This window comes from Sparus aurata, chromosome 4 (assembly GCF_900880675.1).
Source record: "Sparus aurata chromosome 4, fSpaAur1.1, whole genome shotgun sequence".
Lineage (NCBI taxonomy): Eukaryota > Metazoa > Chordata > Actinopteri > Spariformes > Sparidae > Sparus > Sparus aurata.
In genome coordinates this window covers 12574927-12601282 of record NC_044190.1, presented here as the reverse complement: position 1 = coordinate 12601282, position 26356 = coordinate 12574927, and the positions used below count along the sequence as shown (strand labels likewise).

General features: G+C 39.5%; 1 protein-coding gene across 1 annotated transcript in view; it reads right to left on the bottom strand.

Annotated features, from left to right (window-relative positions):
- The window catches only part of LOC115579627 (neural-cadherin), a 330871-nt gene that overhangs the window by 3923 nt on the left and 300592 nt on the right, over positions 1-26356 (bottom strand). Inside the window, exons 34-36 of the mRNA XM_030413177.1 lie at positions 25269-25449; positions 16652-16896; positions 891-1045 (exon numbers count right to left, since the gene is read on the bottom strand). Of these exons, the coding sequence (XP_030269037.1) occupies positions 891-1045; positions 16652-16896; positions 25269-25449 (581 nt within the window). The remainder of the gene's footprint in view (positions 1-890; positions 1046-16651; positions 16897-25268; positions 25450-26356) is intronic.

Genomic DNA, 26356 nt, shown 5'->3' with positions numbered 1-26356 from the left:
GAAGAAAAGACGCATACGGAGGAGGTGTGGGTCGCTTTGTAAAACTGATTACGTGATGAGTGGAAAGATCTGTTTTTCATTTCCCAAGAGAGCTTTCAAACAAGACTCTCGAGAATTAACTGCAGCATCTGCTCTGCTATAAGGGATCAGGACTGTGTGTGTGTGTGTGTGTGTGTGTATGTGTGTGTGTGTTCGGCTGCTGGTGATTAACAGTAGGGAGGACAAGACCTTGAGGGTTTTGGGCTATTGACAAGGTGTGACAACAATCTGTGTATGCAAGTCTTCTGTGTGTGTGTGTGTGTGACGTAGCAGCAACCGCATGTGTTGTTTCGATCAAGACCGTGATATCATTATGCAAGCTCTTAAGTACTGTTGAGTGCTTGTGGGTTACAGTGGCTGTTGGAGAGAGGAGATAAGGATTCTGCGTGGGCCTAATTAAAACACTAGCAGCAGCAGCCACGCACACACACACGCACACACACATGCACGCACACATGCACGCACGCACACACACACACACACACACACACAAACACACACACACACACCTTATACCATTTCCCTTGTGGTAAAGCTTACAAAAAAGTTACAAAGACACCCACTTTTACGCAGAAGCACACTAACACTCAAAAATACATTGCAAGCAAGTTCACACTGTCGGATGTGGTACTCTGTTGACACACTGTTGTTGCACTGTACTTTGTGTACTTGGCGTGAAGGTGAAATGTTTTCAGCATAATTTTAAGATCACTTTAAATTTGGATGTAGTTAACAGTGGATTCAAGGTAGCATCTTTACAGTGGATTCAGTCAATCCAGTTTGGAAGAGAATCCACCACTCTCTATGTGTGTGTTTGTGTGTATGTGTGTGTGTGTGTGTATGTGGTGTACCTGGTCCTCCTCCCCGCCTCCCTCCTCGTCATAGTTGAGGACGTTCTCTCGGATGTCCTCCCAGCCGTCGTGGTGGGCGGACACGTGGTAGACGCCCTCCTTCAGCCCTTTGTAGCTCCTCCAGCGAGTGTAGAGGAAAATGCCCAACAGCAGCACTGGAGTTAAGACAGACAGCGGTGGAGGTCCGTCAGTGCACACATTAGCATTACAGATTAAAATGATTAAGATCCCTCAGCCAATTAAGATGTGGCCCCAGAGAGAGGTGCTGTTCGATGGAGTTGGCCTTGAGCATCACTTGCCAAATGTGTGAGCAGTAATGTGAGAGGTTCTAACCAATGATGATGCTGTAAGGTTATTTGACAAAATGCATTTCAAGATTTGAAGCAGGGAACTCCTTACTCTTGTGATATGCTGTAGGCAAGCAGCGCTTTACACCGAGTCACAATTTTTCTAGGCAACAACCCCCCTGACGTATATTATTTACTGTTGGAAGTCAAACAGTTCTCAGGGCTGGCTAAATTGTATTTGTGAATCCCCAGGAGACCAGTCCCACCTGAGCAGTCTGTAGCAGCTGCTCAAATATGTTAGCCAACGGTAACGGATCAACATTAGAAATCAACTGGAGTCTGTTTCTGGCTACAGCGCCTTTAATGAAAGAACAAGAATGTGTTTGAATGTGGTTTATTTTTTAAAAATTATCTCAGTCCAAATGACCAATATTATAATTTATACAGAACTTCATTTATTATTCATAAATGCCTTCTGTAAATCACAAATGTAGCAGAACGTAATACAACTGAGTTTACATACGCCACCCAGAAGCAAATAAGACCATTAAAGGAAATAAAAAGTATAAGTGAAAAATATGCGATTAATTTCAGAGTGGTAAACCGGACTGTACAGGTTTACAACTGTTTCGGTGAGCCTCCTTAACAATCAGATCAGAATTTACAGAAAAGGATGTGAAAATAGATTAAAACTGAATACTGTAAATCAATTAACAGAACATAGTTCACAGTTCAAACAAATGACAGTCATGCTGGTGTAATGCACACAATCCGACTCACCTACCTTTTCAAAAAACTGTGCTGTTGTAGTCTAACTGAAAATGTAATTCTTTTCATCCGGACGATATCATGAATAATGTCAATCCAATCATCCACAGTAGGGATACCAGGTCAGAGCCATTTTCTCATTACGACCTTCCTGCCAGCTGCACTTAAGATCCAAAATAAATATCTAACATGGGAGGCAACAATTTCTCTTAACAGACCGCCCATATACATGGAACTTAGTGTAAATGGGATGTCTACCCAGAAAACCTTTTGCAGAACCTTATGAACCTCCTGCCATACAGGGATCAACAATGGGCAGGACCAGAATATGTGGTAACGGTTTTGCCTCAGAGAACGCAGACTGTCTTCAGTAGCTGGAGGATTTGGTAAAACGTCTCTTCTGAAATGGAGTAATACAGAACCTAATAAGGTTATTCTAACAAAACTCTCTCCATAAAGTTGAGCTTGGGGTTTTCTATTGTAGCGTACATCAATTCTCCCAATCCACTTCCATTTATTAATGTTTCCTTCCTTTTGCCATTTTTATTTTAGATACAATGAGTTTCCTTTTTCTTTGCTGTCTTCCCATATAAAGTTTTGAGATGGATTTTGGTTTTGAGTTCAGAAAATATGGCTCAATGGAGACCTTCAAAACACATAGACAAGCCAAAGGCCAACACAGCAGCGCAACACCCGCCTTGTTTTTCCACTAGCTTCAGGCTCTGATACTTAATTCTTGGTCTTCGCTCTTTCTGAATGTATCTCGAAAGAAGTTTGTCCCATTCGTGAAGTTGATCTGATGGAACCAGTCGAAGGGAAAATATTCATTTTAGCAGATTATATTAGTGAACGAAAAATTAAGGAGCAGTAAAAGGGCCCATCTCCTTACATCCTCTATAATGTTCTCGTTAAGATGGGAGAAAATTTATGGTGAATCATTTCGTCAGCTCTTTTATCGTTTCTTTAGAGTTACTCCAAAATATCTTGGGAATTCTAAATCCAATTGCAGTTGTAACTTTGTAACTGAACTTTCATATTTACAGGCTATAACTGAAATAACTTATTCTTAAATGCTCAGTTTCTAGTGACTGTATGGTTGTTCAGAGCTGACAGGTACACTAATACTTTGACCACAAATAAGAAAATGTTTTGCTCGCCTCCCTTCATGACTGTCCCTCTGATATTCCTATTCTGAATGATCCACTGGCTGAGGGGTTCAATACAAATTGCGACGAGGAGGGATGTAACTGGGTAAGTCTCTTGTTCCTTGTTCTAATCTAAAAGAAAAATAATGGGCCTTATTCATGTGTAATTGATTTCCCACAGATAAATATATTTAAAAAATGTGAAAAAAAGGTTAACTGAATCATAATTCAAAATGCATTTCTTGTGTTTATTACATTTATGATTTTTAGTTGGTCCCTGCATGTTAAGAGTTATACAAATTTTAATTGAACAAAATAATTGATTAAACATTTTCATACGTTAATTGTTTGAGGGAATTTGTCCAGCATTTTCATCTACCGACAGAACTTTTCATCAAGTCAACTTCAATTTTTAACATAACTCTGGTTACTGTAAGTCTACAGTTACTGTTAAAATAACAGTAGAATACAATCATACATACTTGTGATGCATTGGTTCAAAATGTTGCATCGATCAATCAAATCAAACATCACATCAGACCCTCACATGGCTGACTTGACTGGTCAGTCTCAGATTTTCAATCAGTGAGTAATGGTCACATGAAGCCTTTTTAAAATGCAGATTAAAATGGTGATTCACATCCTCCTTCCTACATGCGCCAGTATCTCTGTCGTTAAGGGTAATTATATCAGTGATTGCATGACAGGCCCTGTAGGCACAGAACATCCTTTACATTATAGCCACCATACTGTAGGCAGTGCTGACAGCGTTCACTTGTAAATCACATGAGATTCGAAGAACATTAACGATGCCCTGACCAAAGGAAGTACAGGCGATTAGTACGCTGTGAAGTACGCTCTGATTACTATCTGACAGCTTTGTTAACAGTTCATATTTAACATGGATGCTCTGTGCAATTCCAGGAGGTGTTAATATTAATTCATAATGCGTGTGGGAGAAAGGAGGTGGAAAAAAAAGGAAAGGGATTTGTTTTCACTTTCATGTCAGGAAAAAACATTAAGGTGATTTAATTCAAGTAAAAAGCACACACACGCACAAACATGCACACGTCAGTGAATCTGCATGTATCTCCAGCTGTAGTGTTACTGTGACCTTTTCAGATGTCTAACAAATCCTCTGCGTGTTGCCACAATCCTGGTCACTTCTTGCCTTACTTAACACTTCACAACGCACTAGCTTCTCTATAATATTAACCTGCTTCACACCCACACAGCCTCTCACTGTTTCACGCTACACACTATTAATTCTTTTTCCACCTTAATTCAGCAGCATTTTTGTTCTTCAAATGAAACATAGGAATCAAAAGGACTATTGTTCCCGCTGAACTGCAAAAGAAGAAATGTGTAGAATCTGAAATGCGATGCTGAGATATTATTCAATAATTTAGAAACCACTTTCTGTCATTAATTGAGCCTGAATGATTTATTTTCTCAGCCATACAGTGTCTCCAGACCAGTTTTTGAAAGACTGTGCAAGAGCTTCGATTAATCACATTTGAGAACAGCAGCAATCTCATACCACAAATGATTTCAACTGGCCGCACAATAAATACCCTGGCTGTTCAAACCCTATTACTCTGCGGTAAGACATCGCTGTGAAAAATCTGTGATCTTAAACAGTTCAAACACATCCTTTAAGAATGTGCTGCTCATGTCTCTGCTTCTCCATCAACTTCTGCCTTTCCTTCATGATCTACACGTCTTTCTCCTACATCACAACTAAAACTCAGCCGCCAATCCATCATGTAAGCACACCAAAAGACGGCACTCAAACTCCCTGTGAATTGATAACACCCCATTAAACAGCCCACCCTCTGACAACTCTGTGAGAGTAAATCCACTCAGCCAGAAAGCAGCTGCACCGTACAGGGGGAAAAATCAATATTCATTTACTGTCAACTTGTCCCCCTCGCCAAAGCTCCGGAGTCTGGCAGATTTATAAGATGAAATTGTTTCAAGAGATTCACTGTTTTACTTTTAGAGTGGTATTATGGCTTTAAATGGCGGTGAACAAGAAAGGGAAAAAAAGATAAGGGAACTGAGAGACGGGCTTTTGTTTTGTCAGGAGACACATGTGGCTGAATGCTGCAGGGAGTGGCCTTCATGTTAGACAGGCAGTGAATTGGAAAAAAACAAGGTCACAGGTTGAGTCCTCTGCCCGGACTGCGATGGTTCTCATTTACTGTGGGGTGCCCTGAACTTCCCAAATACAGAAGCAGCTGGTCCAGCAGTCTGCAGCTTTTCCAAAGCCAATCATGGGCTGGGTAAAATACAAAAAAAAAAAAAAAAAAGAACATCAAGCAAATGATGGAACCCTGGGTGGTTTTTCATCTCCTGTAGTCTTTTTGCACAATACAAGCTAACACAACAGCATGACGCCCGTGTAAGAGCAGGCAGATAATGCTATAACCGTTTCTCTTAGCAGTTTCAAGCTATTTGACTGATCGATCAGTTGGTTGCAATAACACAGCAAAAATGAAGACAATTCACCAGCAAAGGCAAAAAAGACAACATCAAGTGAGCAAACCATTAATGTGAATTATGTTGGTCTCACAAGACTTACACACAATGCATCGTGCTAGAAAAGCTAACTCTAAAGAATAATATAATTAAACAAAATGAAATGAAACAAATCTGCTGTTGATGAATCTTTTTTCTTACAGCTTGGGTGAGATACTCATAGTTTTGAATCGTTTTGTCTTTTGTTTTTTGTTTTTCCTGTTAGAAGTGTTTTTTTTCTAAACATTGCAAGTTTTTTCTCACTCGAATCAAGGGTCTTAGGACAGAGAATGTTGTTCACTGCACAGTTTGTAGAGCCCACTGAGGCAATGTGATTGTGATTTGGGGCTGTATAAATACAATTGATCTGATTTGATTTAGCAGTGATATTACTGAAAAAAAATAAATAAAATTGAACAAACACAGCCAGATTAACATCACAAGACCCGAGTTGGCCAAATGTGTTTACTTGACAATGATATTTCTTGATTTAAAGTCCTGAGGTGTCTAGCCGTCTACGTAAATCTACATGGCTGTTAACTATCAATACTTTGTCTGTCGTGTTTGATCATTTTATTTTTTTATATGTTGTGCTTTTATCTGTGAACTGCTCAAAGCACATTTCTCTCATCCTTAAAATTCCTACTTTTTCAGAAAGTGGCTAGTGTTTCAAGAAAAAAAAAGTTTTTCTGTTTCAGAGCGATTCAGACGGAGCTGACAGGAAATTAATGGATAGAAGAAGTTCTGGCATAAGATACATGTACATACAATACTGTGGGCTATGTGGACGTGCAAAGAAGCACCAGACTTCACATGGACTCCATTAAAATGTTTTGTTTTTCTCACTTGAGCCAGAGAATTTACAGCAAAACAAGACTGCACTGAATGTATTCATATCCTCTGTGCATTAGCGTGCACTACATGTTGTGGAAAAAACAACCTAAAGATCGGCTGGAGAAAAACACTGCAAATGCGAGAGGTCTGATACAGCTTAGTGTATGATGGTGGAGTTTATGTGTTTACACTCGCTCTCTGCTGCTCCAGTCTACTGAGCAGTGTGTGTGTTTATAAAGAAGTGGCTGGTGTGAGCTCCATGGGGGAAGTAAGCAAGGAAGCTGGAGGTCAGGGTGTACGAGATGAATCTGCTCTGTTCAAAGGCCCCTCTAGAGGGCAAACAGAGAAATGGAGAATTTGATGGGTACTTCTGACAGTGCATGTCCACGTGTGTGTGTGTGTGTGTGTGTGTGTGTGTGTGTGTGTGTGTGTGTGTGTGTGTGTGTTTGAGTGAGAGAGAGAGAGAGAGAGAGTGGGTGCGAGAGAGAGAGAGTGAAGAGTGATCCTGAAAAGAGAGATTATGTGTTTATTTGTTTACACTGCCTCCAAGGTCTATGGTCTCTTTGACCATCACTCCTTTTTTTCTTGTTTAACTTTCTCACTCCCTCTGCTTAACTCGTTCACCTGCCTCATACTTACCCTACCTCTGTCTAACCGCCTTTGACTTTCTTCTTTCCTGTTTCTCGGCCTTTAACAACAACCACTACTACAGGTTAAGCCCCTAAGCTATTCCAGCAGATGCCTTGGGCTATCTGCACCACACTAGATATAACACACACTCCTTAAAGTCTCATCCAAACCAATTCGCTTCGAAATTGCTAAAGCCATAAAAAGCACTGGAAGTGAACGAACAGATATTGAGGGAATGCATCCCAATTCCCAATAACATCTCTAAGCATTGTTAACCACTAAAGGGAAAATGCCTCAAATATGAAAAGGCAGTTATCATTTGAACATCCTGCAGAGGCCTCGCAAACCTCTGCGCTGCCACTCAGAGCAGATGCAAAGCGAGGCGGTCTCCTGCTATCTGATGAGCAGGGAAATCCATTGTACCTTGAGCAGTTCAAATGGCACTGAACTAGCGTGTGCGTAATGGGATTTCCAGTCAGACAATCAATACCCGAGCTGCCCTGCAACGAGATCAGTGTCTATGAGTACATCAACACAAGTCAATAATATAGTATGGATTCCAGCCTCATCAAACTATAATTCTGTTTACTGCAGCCATCCGTCTCTCCACACTGGATTTATCACTACTCTTCTTCTAACTGAGTGATACAGGTTTTTTTAAGGCCAGGACTGCTGCTCCTAATCACCTTCTCCAAAACCTCTATAGGTGCAGTGAGGATTGCACTGGCCCCTAGCTTAAAATAATTACGTCTATAGGAACATTTACAGGGTTGAACAATACAAGCTCACTCCTTACTTGCAGCTGTTGAGTTTCTTTCCAGCTCTCATACTATTTAGGAACAACAATACCCTTCAATTGCAGCAACAGAAGTCTTCCCCACGGACAATTAATGGATATCGGAGAACAAGATATAGTTGCAAGACAGCACCTAAATGACAGAGATGAAGGGTGCATCCATAAATCCAATCTGACACTAAAGAAAGAGCGTGGTCATTCAAAATAGTACAGTGTGCTCTTGTTTTATGAATTAACAACTGGGTCATTAGTAGAATTGGTTAATGTTTCACAGTTAACAACTAAGATAGCCTGTAATGCCATATTTAGGACAAACATTTTAAGAGTAAATCCACTCAACCAGACAGCAGCCGTGTAGTATGGGAAGAAAAATACATCCAAAAATTCAAGTGGTACATCTGTAATATTATCTTACAAATCAACTCAAACAAATTAGCTAAATATATGTCTGCATGTCTGATGTAACATCAGCTAAATAACATTGAGTTTTCAACACAACGTATCAACAATGAACTGTATCTCTATGCTAAATCTGGCGAAAACAATAGTAAATAAATTTGCAGCATAAAAAAGACCAAAGTTATTTTTGTTTGATGTAATGTGCTGGAGATTAGAAGCTTATTAGCTGATTAGCCTGCAAACTGATGTTAGCATTGCACTTTCCCCTGGTCAATGTTTAGGGCTTGCTCAACAAGTCTGTGGCTCCTGTGCTGTGCAGGAAGCTGCTGCCTGGCTGTTAGTCAGTGTGACTGCTTATGAGAACGCTGACTTCACTTTTTTATGCTCGGCTGTATCGAAACAGATTTGTACGTCGATGGAGAACACAATATTACAACTTATTATTGCAAGAATTAGGGGTGCCACTGACCCCGAAAAATATAAAAGTTCAAGCATCACCAAGGTTTCAGTAAAAAGGTTTACTCTTGCTCATGACATTTACAGTGAAGAAAATAAGTATTTGAACACCCTGCTATTTTGCAAGTTCTCCCACTTAGAAATCATGGAGGGGTCTGACATTTTCATGGTAGGTGCATGTCCACTGTGTGAGAGATAATCTAAAAAGAAAAATCCAGAAATCACAATCTATGATTTTCTAACAATTTATTTGTGTGATACAGCTGAAAATAAGTATTTGAACACCAACGTTAATATTTGGTAGAGTAGCCTTTGTTTGCAATTACAGAGGTCAAACGTTTCCTGTAGTTCTTCACCAGGTTTGCACAGACTGCAGGAGGGATTTTGGCCCACTCCACACAGATCTTCTCTAGATCAGTCAGGTTTCTGGGCTGTCGCTGAGAAACACGGAGTTTCAGCTCCCTCCAAAGATTTTCAATTGGATTTAGGTCTGGAGACTGGCTAGGCCACTCCAGAACCTTGATATGCTTCTTACGAAGCCACTCCTTGGTTTTCCTGGCTGTGTGCTTTGGGTCATTGTCATGTTGGAAGATCCAGCCACGACTCATCTTCAATGATCTGACTGAAGGAAAGAGGTTGTTCCCCAAAATCTCACAATACATGGCTGCAGTCATCCTCTCCTTGATACAGTACAGTCGTCCTGTCCCATGAGCAGAAAAACACCCCCAAAGCATGATGCTACCACCCCCATGTTTCACAGTAGGGATGGTGTTCTTGGGATGGTACGCATCATGCTTCTTCCTCCAAACACGCTTAGTGGAATTATGACCAAAAAGGTCCATTTTGGCCACAAAACTTTCTCCCATGACTCCTCTGGATCATCCAAATGGTCATTGGCAAACTTAAGACGGGCCTTAACATGTGCTGGTTTAAGCAGGGGAACTTTCCGTGCCATGCATGATTTCAAACCATGACGTCTTAGTGTATTACCAACAGTGACCATGGAAACGGTGGTCCCAGCTCTTTTCAGGTCATTGACCAAGTCCTGCCGTGTAGTTCTGGGCTGATTCCTCACCTTTCTTAGCATCATTGAGACCCCACGAGGTGATATCTTGCATGGGGCTCCACTCCGATTGAGATTGACCGTCATGTTTAGCTTCTTCCATTTTCTAATGATTGCTCCAACAGTGGACCTTTTTTCACCAAGCTGCTTGGCAATTTCTCCGTAGCCCTTTCCAGCCTTGTGGAGTTGTACAATTTTGTCTCTGGTGTCTTTGGACAGCTCTTTGCTCTTAGCCATGCTGAATGTTTGGGTCTTACTGACTGTATGGGGTGGACAGGTGTCTTTATGCAGCTAACGACCTCACACAGGTGCATCTGATTCAGGATAATACAGTGGAGTGGAGGAGGACTTTTAAAGGCGGACTAACAGGTCTTTGAGGGTCAAAATTCTAGCTGATAGACAGGTGTTCAAATACTTATTTTCAGCTGTATCACACGAATAAATTGTTAAAAAAATCATAGATTGTGATTTCTGGATTTTTCTTTTTAGATTATCTCTCACACAGTGGACATGCACCTACCATGAAAATTTCAGACCCCTCCATGATTTCTAAGTGGGAGAACTTGCAAAATAGCAGGGTGTTCAAATACTTATTTTCTTCACTGTATTTTTGGGGGCCAAGCATCACCAAGGTTTCAGACTGTGCTAAAATCACTATCTCATGGGCTTGGCTCCAACCTGGAGAGCTAATATACACAACCAATATTCACACATACAGGCAGTTTAGACTCAACCTAACCTACATGGATCCAGATTGGAGATCTGTCCAGCACAGATTTTGACTGATGCATAGAGATGTATTGCCATTGCCACTTAATAAAAATCCATTACCTACAATATAATCCATGCTAAACAGTAAATAAAAAGATACAATTTCATATCCAGGATGATACTGAATTGCTCATGAAATCTTGTGTAAAATTCTTGTGTATTTAAATGGTTGTCCACTCCAACATTTTCTTTCCATGTTATTGAATGATATTGAATGTGTGCGTGTGTGAGGAAGTGATAAGTCAGAGATTCAGAAAATGCGTCTTCCCAAACACATTACTGACTATAATGATGTATGTCAGTTCGTACATGAACTATGTCACCTTCCTTCAGCAGAATTGCAGACTTCCTTATCACACTGATTATCTTTGACTTACACTGCTTGGGCGGATCATAATATGCTCACGTCTTGCGCAGCAGTTGTCCAGCGCCACATGACTCAAGGAGGTATTAACGTACTTTCAGCTGGAGAGATTTGGGTATTCTGCAGAATATGAAGAAGGATTTGGTGGAAGGCTCAATAAGGGGCTGTCTATGCTGTGTTTAGTCAAGATTAAAATGGGTTTGGCCCCTGAGCTTGCTGCTGCACTGTCAGACCACTGCCGTTTGGAGCACTTACACAGCAAAGATTAACTTCACTCTAAATCATTCAAGTGAAATTGACTGTGCTTTGCTTTTGGGCATTGTAAGCTGATTGTTTGAATTTTATGCATATTTGTCTTGATACTGAGCTTTAAGGCAAAACAAAAAGATGAAGATGTAAAAGAGATGTGAATTGCAAAACTTCCTGCTTGCACTTGATCAGACAAATTACAATCGTGTTCTTCGACTGTGTACACAAATCTATATCAAACTGCTGAATGAATTAAAATCTGCCCCGAACCATGAGGATATTCAAAAAGACAAATTCTAAAAAAACAGAAGACTTCAAATTCAAAAATAGCATTAATAAAAAAAATTTAAAAAAGTTAATTAAGTGAATTGAGCAAAGTCAATATACGCTACTGTAGTTTAGATTTCAACAAACAAAGGAGAAAACAAACAGTTAGTACCAACTCAAAGTGAGTGCCTTCTACCTGGTTGTTTTGTACATTTCCAGTTGCAAAAAAAATGAAGGGGGCCAAAAGATTTATGAGGGGGGTAATCTTTATGTAAATGTAAATGTACTTTATTTATACAGCCCTTTACAACAATCCTTTCGGTGTACCAAAGTGCTTTACAGCAGGTAATACATAAAACATGTTTTTCTGAAGTTTTGGTTTCAAAGTTGAGTAAATCCAAACCAAAAATGGAACCAATCAACCAACCAATGGAGTCAATCTAATATACAGGTAGAAAAAGGTGATATATGTGATAATGTTTCTCATACATCTCAGAGTTAACTTACCATTTATGACTTTTCATTTGCTCCCAGGCTAAGGCCTATTTTGTGTAAATAAAACTTAGTATGAATATATCTAATGTGCTAAACTTACTGCCATCCTGTTTGCTTAATCTTCTTCCAAACTCTCAACAATACACAAAGATAACTTTGGAAATGTCCTCACCTTGGGACTTTGATGTGATAGAATCACGGCAGCAAACATTGACCTGAGTGCTTAGCTCATCTGGGGGAGGAGATTGTATGGATATATCCAGTATGTGACTCATTGACCAACATCTGTGTCCCTAATCTGATGTCCTTTTTTAATCTCCACACTCTAAACTCTAAATATCTGCTTGAGGTCACACAGAACCACCATGGTGGGGATGTTGTTTCTAATAGATCATCATAAAATGAACATAAACACTTTAACAAGCTGATCATTCATGAAAACTGTTTGCTCTAGTCAAGTCCTTTTTCAATGACTGAATGTAGGGCATGGCAGCTGCCTTTCTCAGATGTTTTCTATTTGGGCTGACATTTTATTTTCTCATCAAACATTTAGTGTATATTCTGCAAAGGAAAGACGCATGAATGGATTAAGAAGAAATGCAACAATAATGAACTTTTCCAGAAATACAGGCTGTGACAGTCTTTAACAAAAAGTCCTTAATTAGGGTTGATAATACAGAAACAATGTTGAGAGAGTTGGGTATTTACACACAAAGCAACAAACATGTAGAGGCCAACATGAGTTAACAGAATAAATTAATGACCATCGATGAGTACTGAATCAATATCCAAGCTACATGAGCAATTTTGAGAGGTCAGTTATTAATGATTAATATTGTCGAGAGATAGTCGATTGGACTTGGTGTGTAACTGTGCTGACATATCTCAACTACAAACTTTGTTCACAACTCACAACCTCAGAGGAGCACCCTGGGGAGTGCCACTGTCTCAGCTCTGCCAGTATCTCAGTCTCATCAATAGAAGAGTAAGACTTGGATGAAACTGTTCAGACAGGTTTCAGCTCAACTGCATAAGAAACTGTAAAATCACTGCATTTAATGTGATCTGCTTTACATTTGTCCCAATCAAAAATAAAAAAATAGAGGCGATATACTACATCAACATACATATTCATTTCTAGTATCTAGACACTAATGCTAAACGCTAAAATCAGCATGCTCACATCTTCAGAATAAATGAAATGTTTACCGTGTTCACTATTGTAGACGGCCATGTCAACATGCTAAGATTTGCTAATTAGCATGCCATTTTCATTTTGGCAGGTATTTGATCATAAGCCATATTATAGGTACAATAATTTAAGCTGATCATTGTACTAGAAGTAAAGACATGGTCATCAATGATTTATTAATTCATCAAACGCAAATCCATCTAAAAAGTGTTGAGACACATAGGTTTTGTAAGGCCACAACCCTGAGCTTTCTATTAATAGCCGCCAATCTCAAAGAAGAAATAAAAAAAATAGCCATGGGTCCATTCATCAGTTTTCGGATCACGCATTGAAACCTTCAAAAATAATATGATATTATTGATCAAATTCAGGTACGTTTTGGGTCTCTGTGTGTTGTTTAAGCAGCAGATGTACTTTGCAGAAGGAATTTCATTGTTGGCACCTGGTTTTAGCTACCTAGTTTAAAAATTTTCAGGCCATATCAGAAGCTTCAAAAAGGAAAAAGGATGAAAAAGAGGCACGTGCGAGGGACTCGAAGGTGCAGGAGGAGTTGTTTCCTGTTGTTGTAGCAGAGGGAGGTAACTAAGTACATTTACTCTAGTACTGTACAATTTGGGGATGCTCATTTTTTGAGTATTTCAGCTTTATGCTTCTTTGAACTTTAACTGAAGAATTTGCCATTGAGCATTTCTCTTGGTTTCCTCTACAAGCTAAAGAAAATGTGATTAATTTGTTTAATGCTGCTGGACAGTGGATTTTTTTTGTTTGTTTGTTTTTGTGAAGGATTTTCCCAAGTCCCAAGAATGTGACTTTATGCATGTTCTCGGGTGCCGTGTCTCATAATCTAATGACCAGCTTCCCCCACAGTACAGAAGTTCACGAACCTTTAATGCATCACTAGTAATTGAGTTATATAAAGTGTATTTCTTAACTGGACCGAGCAATTATGCATAATGCATATTTACTTACTTTTGGTACTTAAGTAATCTTTATGCTTATACCTCTGTAGGCTATTTTTACTTGTGCAAGATTTTGAATGTAGGACAATGACCTGTAGCATCCTTGGAGTATTTTCATATTGTGGTATTACTCAAATGAAAAATTGATAAAACGATCTGATCGTTTCTTTCAGTTTAGACTATTTTAAGTCACATGGGTATGTTATGGTTATTGCCAAATCTTGCTGCATAAAACCCTAGTGTATATATGCTCACTTTTCAAAGTTGCCCATATGAGCCTGGACAATAAGATGAAAGAGAATTACTGATATAAAGTATGTTCAAATGTGGATTTTGTCTTTAATCTTCAACAATCAGAACATTGTCAGAAGAACAGCCCATTTTGCCTTAGCACTGCATCTAGGGACTTGCTGCCCTCCTTTTGTTCTTTCTATTCAAACATATGGAGTCAGTAGAACCAATATTTGATGAAAGCATGGAAAAAAGTCTCTCCTGCTGCTACTTAAATTTCAGAGTGAGGAACGCTTGACTGATCGAGCAGGGAATGCTCTACCGATTGAAATTACTACCAAAGCCCCTGGAGCATTGATCTCAATTTCTGCAGGTTTGGGTAAACAGGACCTTGTACGCCTACAAATCAAGTAATTAACACTTAAAACAGAACTGGGCCTCTGCAGGATCAAGGTTGGATGTCGCATTCAATATGAGCCCAAAGCCAAGTTTGAAGGGCAATATTGTGGAATGGCGGTGAGAAAAAGAGATGGAGAAATGATAATTTGAACTGTGTCTGTCTGGTCTCAGGGTACGATGGAGGTGCCCTCTGAATCACCAATGAGACAAGCAGACATGGCCAGTAGCAGTGTGACATTGACACTACGTATCTCCTATTTTGCCCTCTCATGCTGTGTTGCACGCTGCCTCTGCTTTGTAATCTTCTTAGCTCCCTCTTGTTTCTCTTCTGTTATTGTGCTGTGTCCTGTTTTATTCTGTGCTTCTCTGATCTGTTTTCTTCTCTTGTACTGTTCTCTGTCGCATACTGCTCTTTACTGTTCTGTTGTACTTTCCTCAATTAAACAAGGGGAACATGTCATTGTACTGACAACTCAGTCTCTGTGTACGACTGCGCCTGAGGCACTTTCTCAGCAGAGGATCCTTTAGGAGTGGGAACAAAGAGCTAAAGGTACAGTCAGATGAATATTCAACAAGCAAAAACAGACATTCACGCAGATAGAAAAATGGAGGTTTTAGCAACAGTTAACCAGACACCAGTGTATAGTCCATCCTCCCACAGGCCAGAGGAAGTGCTTGTACACTGCCAGTGCAAAAATTCATTAGCCATAGTTTAAACCTGTGATTCCTCCTGAGACTTTCTGACCTATGAGTGATCGAAGTCCATCTACAGTGAGAACTCAGGTTTGTTCCTCGCCTGCTTTTAGCAACATGTACCATTTTTATTTTCATTAACACCTTTCACTGTATAGGGATTCAATGTCTGACCTGTTGGGACACGCCAAGTCATTTCTGACCCCCACAACACACCATCCATAACAACAACAACAACAACAGATATATTTTAGACAGAAAGGGTTAACATGTTATTTAGACTCATTTTGTTGTTTTTTTCCATGGTTTTGTAATTTTGTAGCATTATTTTGTCTTATTTGATTTGGTGAAAAATGATCCACTAGCTTTTTAAACTACAATTCATGTAATGCTTTGGGGGAATGTAAACCTATCGAGTCAGTTTGTTGTACGCTACCACCTCTTTTAATTTTTTTTAGCCTTTTGCCATTTTGGCAAATTTACAACGATAAATATCATCCATCAGTTCCTGTTTGAAGTGTACCTACATGGATGTACAAACAACTATCACTGTCTGACACAGGACTCCTTTGGACAGTAACCTATTTCTCCTTAGAGAATTTATGGATGTTTATTCACCCTGGACACTGGAAATAATTATCTAAAACACAGTTCAGATTTAACAGAGGTAACTACAGGAGGTAGTAAACATTTTGATGCAAATTGCTTGGCCATCAGGCACTAAGTACAGTTTAAAGTACCTAAATTGCCCCCATTAGCTGTGTGTCACAGCCGCTGCTGCTACTGCAACTGCTGACCTTGGTTGGTGACTGCATAATCAACAGCCAAACTATATTCACTAATTTCCTGTGGTTTCCTGTTTTCTTTTACCTCCTGCATCAGGATCTTTGACATAGCACTGATGCTTTTCTAAACTACTTGTCAACGAGATAAATGTTCTATTTAAAATACATTCCTCTGACAGGTTTAGAGCACCTACTAAGCCTAGTGTTTCACCTTAGCTCACTTTACATTTAACGAATGTGCATAAAATATTATCCCTGTAAAACAAGCACCTACAGGGTATAAGTTATTGGTTGTGTTGTTAGCGTGATTGTGAAGAAGTCTTGTGGTAATTTCTGATTACGGGTTGGGTTCCTTTTTAGAAGTGCGAACACACACTCACACACACGCACACACATTTTCCTTGCTCAAATATGTCTTCATTACTGTATGTGTGACATTCAGTGTGTGTGATAGCTACCTAGTAGAGCCATGAAGCAGATACAGATGGCAAATAGGGAGCTGAAGCTAAGGCCCACGTCCTCCCGGTAGATCGCCAGTGTCGTCTCACAGTGGCGTCCTCTGTAACCCTCCGGGCAGTGGCAGGTGAATTTGGATGGTGACTGGGCCACACAGGTCCCTCGGTGACACGGCCGCGTAGCACAGAGAGTGTAGACACAGGACTTTCTTGTCCCGTTAACACGGATCATGTGGCCAGGAGGACATCTGCAAAGAAGGGATGGACAGGACAACACAGGAATGGGAAGGAAAGAAGAGAGAGAAAATTAGATTAAGATCACTTAGATGTACATGATAGCTAAATTAATTAGGTGTACGTGTAATAATCCCTCTGAGTAAATGTGTTATTACAAACACAGTTACAGTAAGAGGGATAATAAAACAAATCATATGGGACAGCAACAGCGTAGTATATAAAATCAACATTAACATACAGGTAAAAAAAAATGCCTCAATGGATGTTTATTACCATTTCCAACAGCGAAAAAAAAAAGTTAATTACTCTCCTTTGATTAGTGATCTCACACAGGGGTACACCTCAATAGAGAATGAACCGGAGGAGATGAAAATGCTGACTGTGGCACTGGCAATAACTAGAATGGTTTTATGCAGACAGGGGCACATTTTCTGCCTCACTTCAGAAAGCACCACTATAATTAAAAGCTCATTTGGGTGTAACAGCTCAAACAAACATTTTATGAGCCCATTAATTCAGTATCCCATTCAGTGTCTATGGAGCAGCTCCAGGCTGTACATTTTGATGACATCAGAGATGAGTCTTGCCTCTGGTCTCTGGAGATTTGTTCATGCTTATAAATATTGACTCAACTTTACTATGAAGCAGCAACATTACATTTTAAATGATCCTGTAATTTGTCTCATCACTGTTTCTTTTCCACCATTAAACTCATTCACATGAGACACAGGGTTAACTTACAACATATTCTGCCAAACTCAGTCTCCAGTGAACTATGTTTATATGCAACTAATTTGCTCTAGCAATTTACTTCCACTGGCAACATTTCAGGGGTTTCGAATATGAGAGGGCGTAGTAAGCATATAATGTTGACATCCTGTCTATGTACTGTCTCATAGAGCGATGTTAACATAAGCTTGCCACCATACTACATCTCATTGCCAACAGAACATACACAAGTGCATTAGTGATTGAGTCATTAGTGTTATATACATACACATTTTTTTCTGACAGCCAAAGGGGAGATTGTCGCGGTGATGTGCATCTGGAATATGATGACCCTAGAGCTGAACTTATAGTTAATACAAGGAGCTAACAGGAGTTTCAACAAGTTCACTGTCACTGAGTTCACCCATCACCACAGCAACAATGGATGCATAGTAATAAGGGCTTCCCCTTAATCGACAAAACCATTAGTCAGTGAAAAGTAGGTATTAATCAATCACGTTTTCATTAGTCTGTAAGTTGCAAAGAAAAAAAATCTACGCATTCCATTCAGGAGTTGTTGGGGCAGGGGTAAAATTATCCGGGGATTGTACAACATGAACCATTTGTCTTGTGACACGGAAGTCACTAACTGCTGCTGACATGGCCTCTGATTGGTCGACAAATTGGGAACATAGCCTCAGATTTGCCGATAGACTCATCCCTGACAACAATGTTAACAAATACAATAACTGTTTTCAAAAATACATTTAGCAGTGGATTTATCATAATGAATTTCTTCCTAGTCACAAAAAAGTGACGTCTCTCTCTCTCATATGCTGCATAGACATTTAAAGTTAGTAATAATATTTTGCATATGACATTGCAGACCCCAGAGTGAAGTTCTACAGTGTTCAGTATGTAAGATTTTTCTCATCAGATCTAATCAAGACATTACATTTATCAACTGTAACTGTATGATAAATTTGACTTGCCAGAACACAGGGTTGACTTGGCCAGACAACCAAACACTGCATTGTGTAAAAAATCCTCATTATTTAGCATTATTTGTTTTCGTGGCCCATAGAGCCCTTGTAGTAATTAACATAATCAGACTGTATTGCACTAATTGTATTTACATTATATATATTTATTTCTTCTTCAACTTGTCATCATACCTTCTCCACTAGCAGCAAACTCAAAGATAAGCGGCTCATGCTTTACAGTGCTTGGCCCTTAAAACAGAAAGATTAAATAGATAGAATTACTTTAATGATCCCAGACTGGGAAATTATTTAAATGCACTTAATATAAAAAAAGCAAGTTTAAAAAAAAAAAAAAAAATCTCTACTCTAGAGGTCTTTACAGGTACCCCCAAACCCTAGGGCTCAAAACCCAACACGACACATTTGGGTTTGGATTCACATACCCAATTGGATACAAGAAGACCTTGCCTAGATCAGTTCTAATCATAATGGCAGTGCTGTGCATATACAGTATGTAGGGCATCTGTGGCCCTGGGGTTGGACCAATTGACCTATGCAAGCAAGTGCCCCTGCTCAGGTGGTGGGGAGTAGAGCAGTGGTCAGACAAAAAAACAATGCTAACATTAGCAGCTTTGGCAACAAATGAGCAATCATTTGAAACAGTTAAAAGCAGATGAAGTTATATTTAATATGGTAAATGCAACAAAACTGCAAAGCTTGACAGCAAGTAAAGTTTTTAGCTGAAATTTCAATCGGCAAGAGAGGAATAACTGGATGTATTTTACTTTAGAAATGAGGATGGATTATATGCATCAGTGCCAGGAGCAAGGGAGTAGGCTACTAATGGTAATCAGCTGTGAAATTGGTTCTGATCTGGTCTGTGTCTCCTGGTCAGATTTGGGTCTCACATTTCTCAGTTCTGCATTGGTGTCAAATGACAGACAGGTCTGGTTTGGTTCTGGGTAGTACATTTAGGATCAAGGAGCTACATGTTGTTAAAACATTGGGACAATCCACCATTTTGACCACTTGGAGGCAGAAGAAAAGGCTGTAAACATACCGACAATAACCCACCTTTTGTCAGTATCGTCATGGTGAATGTGTTAGAAAACCTTTCCCTATGTACGCATCCAGCTGACACATTAGAAGTCACTTGGTGTCAGGCGTCTGTATCAGACAAATATAAATCCACTCAACTTTTCGGTTTTCATTTTGACTCTCTGACAACTCCTGAGAGAAATTTCTGGTGTTCTGGCAGCTAAGTGCTGGAAAGATAGTATATTTGGGGTTTATCTAAGTTACTGTAACTAACCTGCCTGCTGCCCCTCTAAACAGAGCTAATGACAGTGGTGAGAATGAAAAGGTAAAAATAAATCATGGGCTCATAGAAGTGGAATGACTTGTCCAAGTCAGAATTTCCTTAAAATTTTAACATTTTAACGGTTTCATACTTTTTATCTTTTTGTAGCTTAAAATGTCAGCTAACTTGGAAGCTAATGGGAGAAAAAAAAAACACTGATTTAGCTGTTTAAAGATTTTCCGAGGTAAATTAACTGTGGGTGGGATTATTATGCCATGACAAAAGCTCATCATTCAATTTTCATTACGCTTGGTTGGTCTGTGTAGGTGTTGAATACAGGATGTCTGCCAGTCAACTACAAAACAGTGCTTCTCTTTTCTCTGCACTCTCTTAATGTGCCTTTCATCAGCCATGACAGGAGTCTCTGTTTTGATGAGTGACTTATCATAACATAGATGAGCACACATGTTAACTCACAGTAATTAGTGGCAGGTGCCGTGTTGTTAGAATTTTTGGAGGGCTGATTGCTTTGGTTTGAACCAGTTTCTAAAAGGCTCAGACAAGACATTTTCATCTTAATCTTAGGCTGTCATACAACTTGCGTTTTCTGTAGCACACACAAAATTGTTGTGGTAATAGACAGTGAATGGATAAATTAAAAAAAAAAAAAAAATGCAAAGGAGCTGTGATTGTTATGCAGCTCAGCCAAGGTCTTTCCAAATAATATTAATAATTAAGTCTTGCATGGTAAATGAAGGTGCTGTGACACCTAATATTCAACAATATATCTTATTAATATTATACTCTTAATGGACTGAATGCTAAGACCTGCCAACCTTAACTTATGTTACCACCAGGGCATATATGAAGTTGAAAGTAGTGATGGAAGATTTGCATTTGCAAATTCTTTAATTTTTTTTATCTTTTAATTTCTGACACAATAGAGCCTTGATCTTTTTACACAGAAGTGGACACAAGTCTTTTTTGGCAATGTATGCCATTGGTAATACAACTTTATATTTTTATACTGGCTCCCTCATGTTTGATGTATCAAATCTGAACAGGGATTTTTCTAATAGTACCTATACATAATATGTAGGGGATAATGTATAGAACGGCAGTCATTATCGGGAAAATAAGTCCCGACAGGATGAACCGGACTAATTGTTCTGAACCGCTTATTACATGGTTACCTGCCAACACGAAAAAAAAAAAAAAAAAAAACTTGACACAGTGTGTCTTTTTACAATTTATTTGTTACCGTTCATTATGTTTTTCAGCAGAAAAATATAGTTTGCCAAACCGACGCCGTTTCGCTTCTCCCTCTTCGCTGCTTTCCTCTTTTTTTCTTTTCTTGACTGGTGACAACAACTCAGCCTTTTGCCAAGAGTTGAAATCACCGTATTTTGCGAAAATATTAAAGTTAATGTGAAACTCATCCATACTAGCAGCCTAGGAGTACGTTTTTTCCGATATGAAGTAGACTACAGATCAGCTGACGTCGCTTAGTGACCGAAGATGCTGGGGTGATAAGTGACCGGACTACTTGCGGAGCAAAGATTGTAGTGCTACAAAATACGTGAATCAGAGGCAAAAAGTCCACTTTCCTTGACGACGATCAAATATGCTTAGCAGCGGTCAATTATCCGAAAATAATTAACTGAACGTTGGGAAGGCCCATTCAAGTGAATGGAGCATTCCACAGCATTAAGAACAGCCGTGTAATAAAGTTAGCTAACATTAGGTTCCTTGGCCCTGGACAGAATTTACTACTTTAGGTAGTAAGCGTGCACGTTTACAATCACATTACAGTGAATAAACACAGTGTTTTTAATCCATTTCTCAGACTTACACATACACTGACTGGACAATTGCTTCTTATGGGACAGGTTTATCATAAATATCATTAATCAATACAAAAATAAATAGTATTGCATTTGTGTTTAATTGCAACCACACTACAGTATGTTATCATTTGTCTATTTGACTCTATTTGGTCCAAGAGCATGAGGTATCAAACACTTGGAGGACTTGCTGCCAACACTTACTGTTCTCTAATCCCTTTCCAAGGTTCAGGTCAAGTGGTGAACAGAGAACAAGACGAACAAGCAAGCAGGATGGGGATGGAGGGGGAGACTGTGAGTGTATGTGTGTGCATGGCAAAAATGTGTGGCAATGGTACAAGTGTTGAAAAACTGAGCAGGAGCGAGCTAGACGAGAGCCATACAAACCGAGAAATGGAGGGTCGGAGTGGGAGTATGAGAGCCATTTAATAGACGAAAGAAAAAAAAAATAGGTCAGTGGATGGATGATGTTGGTGAGTTATTCAGAGGAGTAGAAAAAAAAAGGAAAAGCAAGATTAAAAGCTAGGAGGCTGCACAGAATGAATGGAGGCTGATGTTTCCAATGGCAGAAAAAATTGCACTCTGAGTTTGATTTGGTCCGTGCCACAGGAGAGAGATGTTAGTTTGCTGTGGCTTTTCATTGTACGAGATTTCCCATTTACCGCTGACAAACAAACTAACCCTCATACAGAAAGCCGTACAGTAGTGCATGTGAAATGTTGATGAAGCAAAAGTGTGAATCCCATCAGGGTCAGAGGGGCTGGGAGAAATAATTTACTGCACCACTGTAGGCCTTTCGCTTAGTGACTGAGCAGATGGGGTTCGCTGTCTTATTCATTACCTTTTAATGGGAGACATGGCTGTTGCAGAGCACGCTGGCTCCGGGGTTTTAACTTCTCCCTGAGGCTGTGTTTAGACTGACAATAATACTGCCCTAAAAAACGCGGCCTCATCATTCATATTGAATGAGACCACATTCGTAGTTTACCAGGCGTATTGTGTCAGAATAGGGAAAAAAAAAGAAAAGGTCACTGGCCAAAAAGTTGATCCTGGCTCAAGTTTTGCTGCGGTCAACTGGTAAGCCACTATGTTTGGCTGATCATGTTTGCCTCACAAACACCAAGGCACAGAGCAAAGTTGTTGTTGTGACTACCTGCAAGGGTTGTATGATCCTCCCTCAAGCAGTATAAACATTTCTGACTGTATCACTATGTTTGAAAAGGCTCAACATCTGTGTTCATATTCAGTTCCTGCTTTATTTTCTCACTGATCTTTGTCTCGCTATGACATTTCTGTGTTAAACCAGCATAAAGTTATTTGGCTAGCTATACTGAGGAAAGTAAGCTAAAAAAATGGAATTACCGAGTTCACAATTGTACCTGGAACAACCTTTCAAGGATGCCTGCTTTGTGTTGATACCTGTTAACAATGAACCCGTTTACCTGCTGAATGTTCAGCTGTTTTTGGAGAATTCTACATGTTTGCATAAAATTAAGATCCAGCATATATTTACAAAAATGTGATTTTTGTTAACTTAGACATTTTGCCAAATTCTAGCAGACCGTTTCACCCACAGATTTGTGCAGTAGCTGATTAAAATGAATGTGCAAAGTCATATGAAGCACTGTTGTACTGACTTTGAAGCTGCACCACAGTAATTCTCCTCTGTCCGGCAGGCTGAGAGGGTAGTGGCACAGTACTGATCTGAGTTCATATGACACGCTGCCCATGACTAAAAGGCTAAATGAGTTTCCTTGCTCATTTGTTTTTCAAAGAGCTGATATCGGTTTCGAAAGAAAACAAAATGAACACATAATTTGTGATGACCTTCAAGCGGTTTGGCACTTTGAGATTGTCTGGCAGTCACCTCATATTTTTGTCAGCTCAGCCTTTGTTTTTTAATCAAGAAACCAAGAAGCCAGGCAAAATCAAATACAGTCAGTTTAGTTTAAATGTACACTCACATCCACAGCCCTGAAGAATCAATTAAACCGGCAATCAAATCTTCTGAAAAAAGGTAGAGTAGAGGCAGAAAGAGTCTGTTGAAGGGTTGAGACTGGATAAGTAACAGTCGCTTTGTGATCTGAAACTATCTTTTATCTAGAGCGATTATTTTAACACTTGGCGACCCACCTGAGTCAGCTTCCTCAGAGCTGTACACTAAAACAGTAATCACTTGAAAACATATTTATAGAGTTGGGTCTTTCTATGAAGTTGTGGGGTCCTTTCCATAATGCAACTCCATAGCAGAATTTTGTTAAGCCTGGTAAGTTAAGTTTTTCTTGCAGGGTTTTTGTTTTAATGTGGTTTTTATAAAGCCTAACACCTTTCCTTTCCTATTATTATTATGATTTTTCTTTGTTTCTTTGTTATTAGTTCCTCAGTCTCGTCTTATGCTATGTTATGTATATGTATGTCCACATTTGTCACTTGTACTGCACCTAAACAAATATATAAATACATAGAAACATACATGTATGCTCAAAAAGTCAACATTTAAAGACTCAAACTAAAATAAACCCCTCTCAATCATCAAATGTGACAAGAGTTTCAAAACTGTGATTTTGTCATGGTAAAATAATGTAATAATAAAATGTGGGTTTGATAGCTCTATATTCCAACAGTAATCACTTTACAGAGTGTTTGGTCAGTAATCCATGTCTCTTTTGCAGTAAGCAAAAAGCAAATGTTTTGGTATCTCTGGCAACTTTATCCAATCAGGACAGAGAACTCCACAAAGATGCAATCCGGCAATTTGTAGAGAGCAGGATCTTGTACCCACACTAAACAGGCCAAGTGTTGAAAAATTCTTGAAGAAAAGAAGGGGTTAAGAAAGCTGCCTGGAAAAAAATAAAGGGGTCGTGTAAGAGTGGTGGCACGAGAGGGTGGAGAGGATTGCTAAGTGCAAAACGGACAGGAAGTTAGTCAAAACCACTACAATGCTTACAGCAGCTTCGATCACACAGATGTAGTAATTTAATACAGATGATGAACAAATATACACCATATGATGTAAAAATGTAAAACTGCCAATTTTCATACCATAGTACACCATATAACTGTATTTGCTGAAAATAGATTTACTGTTTGATAGTCACTCCACTTGATGCTCCAGGTGATTGCTTCCTATTAAGCCAGCCTCGACTTTTTTTCAGGTTCAATGTCAAGAGGACAGTTATTGGCTGTCAGATTTTCCTGCTGATGGCTGAACTTCCTGATGCACATGTGAGAAGTAGCTTGTTGTGCCATAAAATGGTAGCCATGGAATTTGCACAGACATCCAATGAGCTTTAGCGCAACTAAAGGCTCAGGGATGCTTTTCATGCACAGTTTCCCCACATGCTTAAGTAGGTCATGGCCAGATTATTTTAAGCATGTTTAGGTGGCTATGAACAAAGGTAACAGGTCAAAAACTGAAAAAGGGAATTGGTTTAAAAGCATGTGTCTTCATGCATTTTTGTCAAAATGACAAGTGTGAATGTGGAGGAACCAAGTGTCAATGTGCTCAACTGTGCAGTTATATTTGGTGTGGACAGATTTGTGTGTACCTGCATTCGTGCACCCTCCACAAGTCAACACAAGTGAAGGGGGGGCTACACTGGTTTCTTTTGCAGGAGTCAGATGAGCATCCAAGGGAGAGGCCTTGTATGCTGACCTGGGAGACCCCATCTCGTGGCTGGCTGTCCAGTGGCATGTAGCGACCATTCAGACGTGCATCCCTCATGCAGCCTGCAAAAAACCGGAAAAGAATTCAGTGGAAAGAGAAGTACACTGTTAACTCCATTCACCTACAAAGATTCAAAATACAATGAGACAGAACTTTCCCTCATGCAGCTTTTGAGCAAACCAACAATGTGTTCTCGATAGATTCCTGCTCCGGTTCTGCTCTGTCACATTTAGTGCCGAGGTTATAAAAACATGTCATGATTCGATGTCGTTGTGTTGTGTCTTGTTTTGTCTTACGTTTTGTTTCTATGCCCTCTTGTGTCTCTTCTGTCTTGCAGTGTCTCCTCTATGTTCTCCCCTCTATCTTTTCCTCTTCCTCCTTACTTGTTTGTCTCCCTCTGTCTGTCAGTATTGTTTCCTCCATGCTTTCTCCTCTGGGCCTTCCCCTCGTTATCTCACCTGTCCTCTTCCCTCCTCTCTACTCAGCTGTTCTTCGTCCTCTCATCAGAGTGTTTGTGTTCCTCATGCATTCCTTGTCAGTTCATTGTTGGTGTTGTGTGTGATGTTTCACGCGAAGTCCCTGTGTTTCCTCGCGTGTCTCCTGTTCCTCTGCGATATGTTTCTGGACTTTGATTTCTGTTTTTTCTATGTTTGATTTGAACTTTGCCATTTTGTTTGCACTTTGTTTTGCTGTTTTATTTGCTACTTTTTTTTTTTTGGTCCTTGGACTCATTTTCATTTGTGCTCCTGGTTTTTGTAGATTTCAGCTTTTGTTAAATAAAGCTCGCTTTTTGTTCTCCCCTATATTTCCTCCTTGTGTCTGCATTTGGGTCCACCTCCAATTTCCTCCACCACTTTGTCATTTTCTGTAAAAAAAAAAAGTTACATTGACTTTCTTGTTGTAAAACATGTGTATTGCAGCTTCTTAAATGTTGCGTATGCTGGATATTGTATAATGTGCTCCGTCACA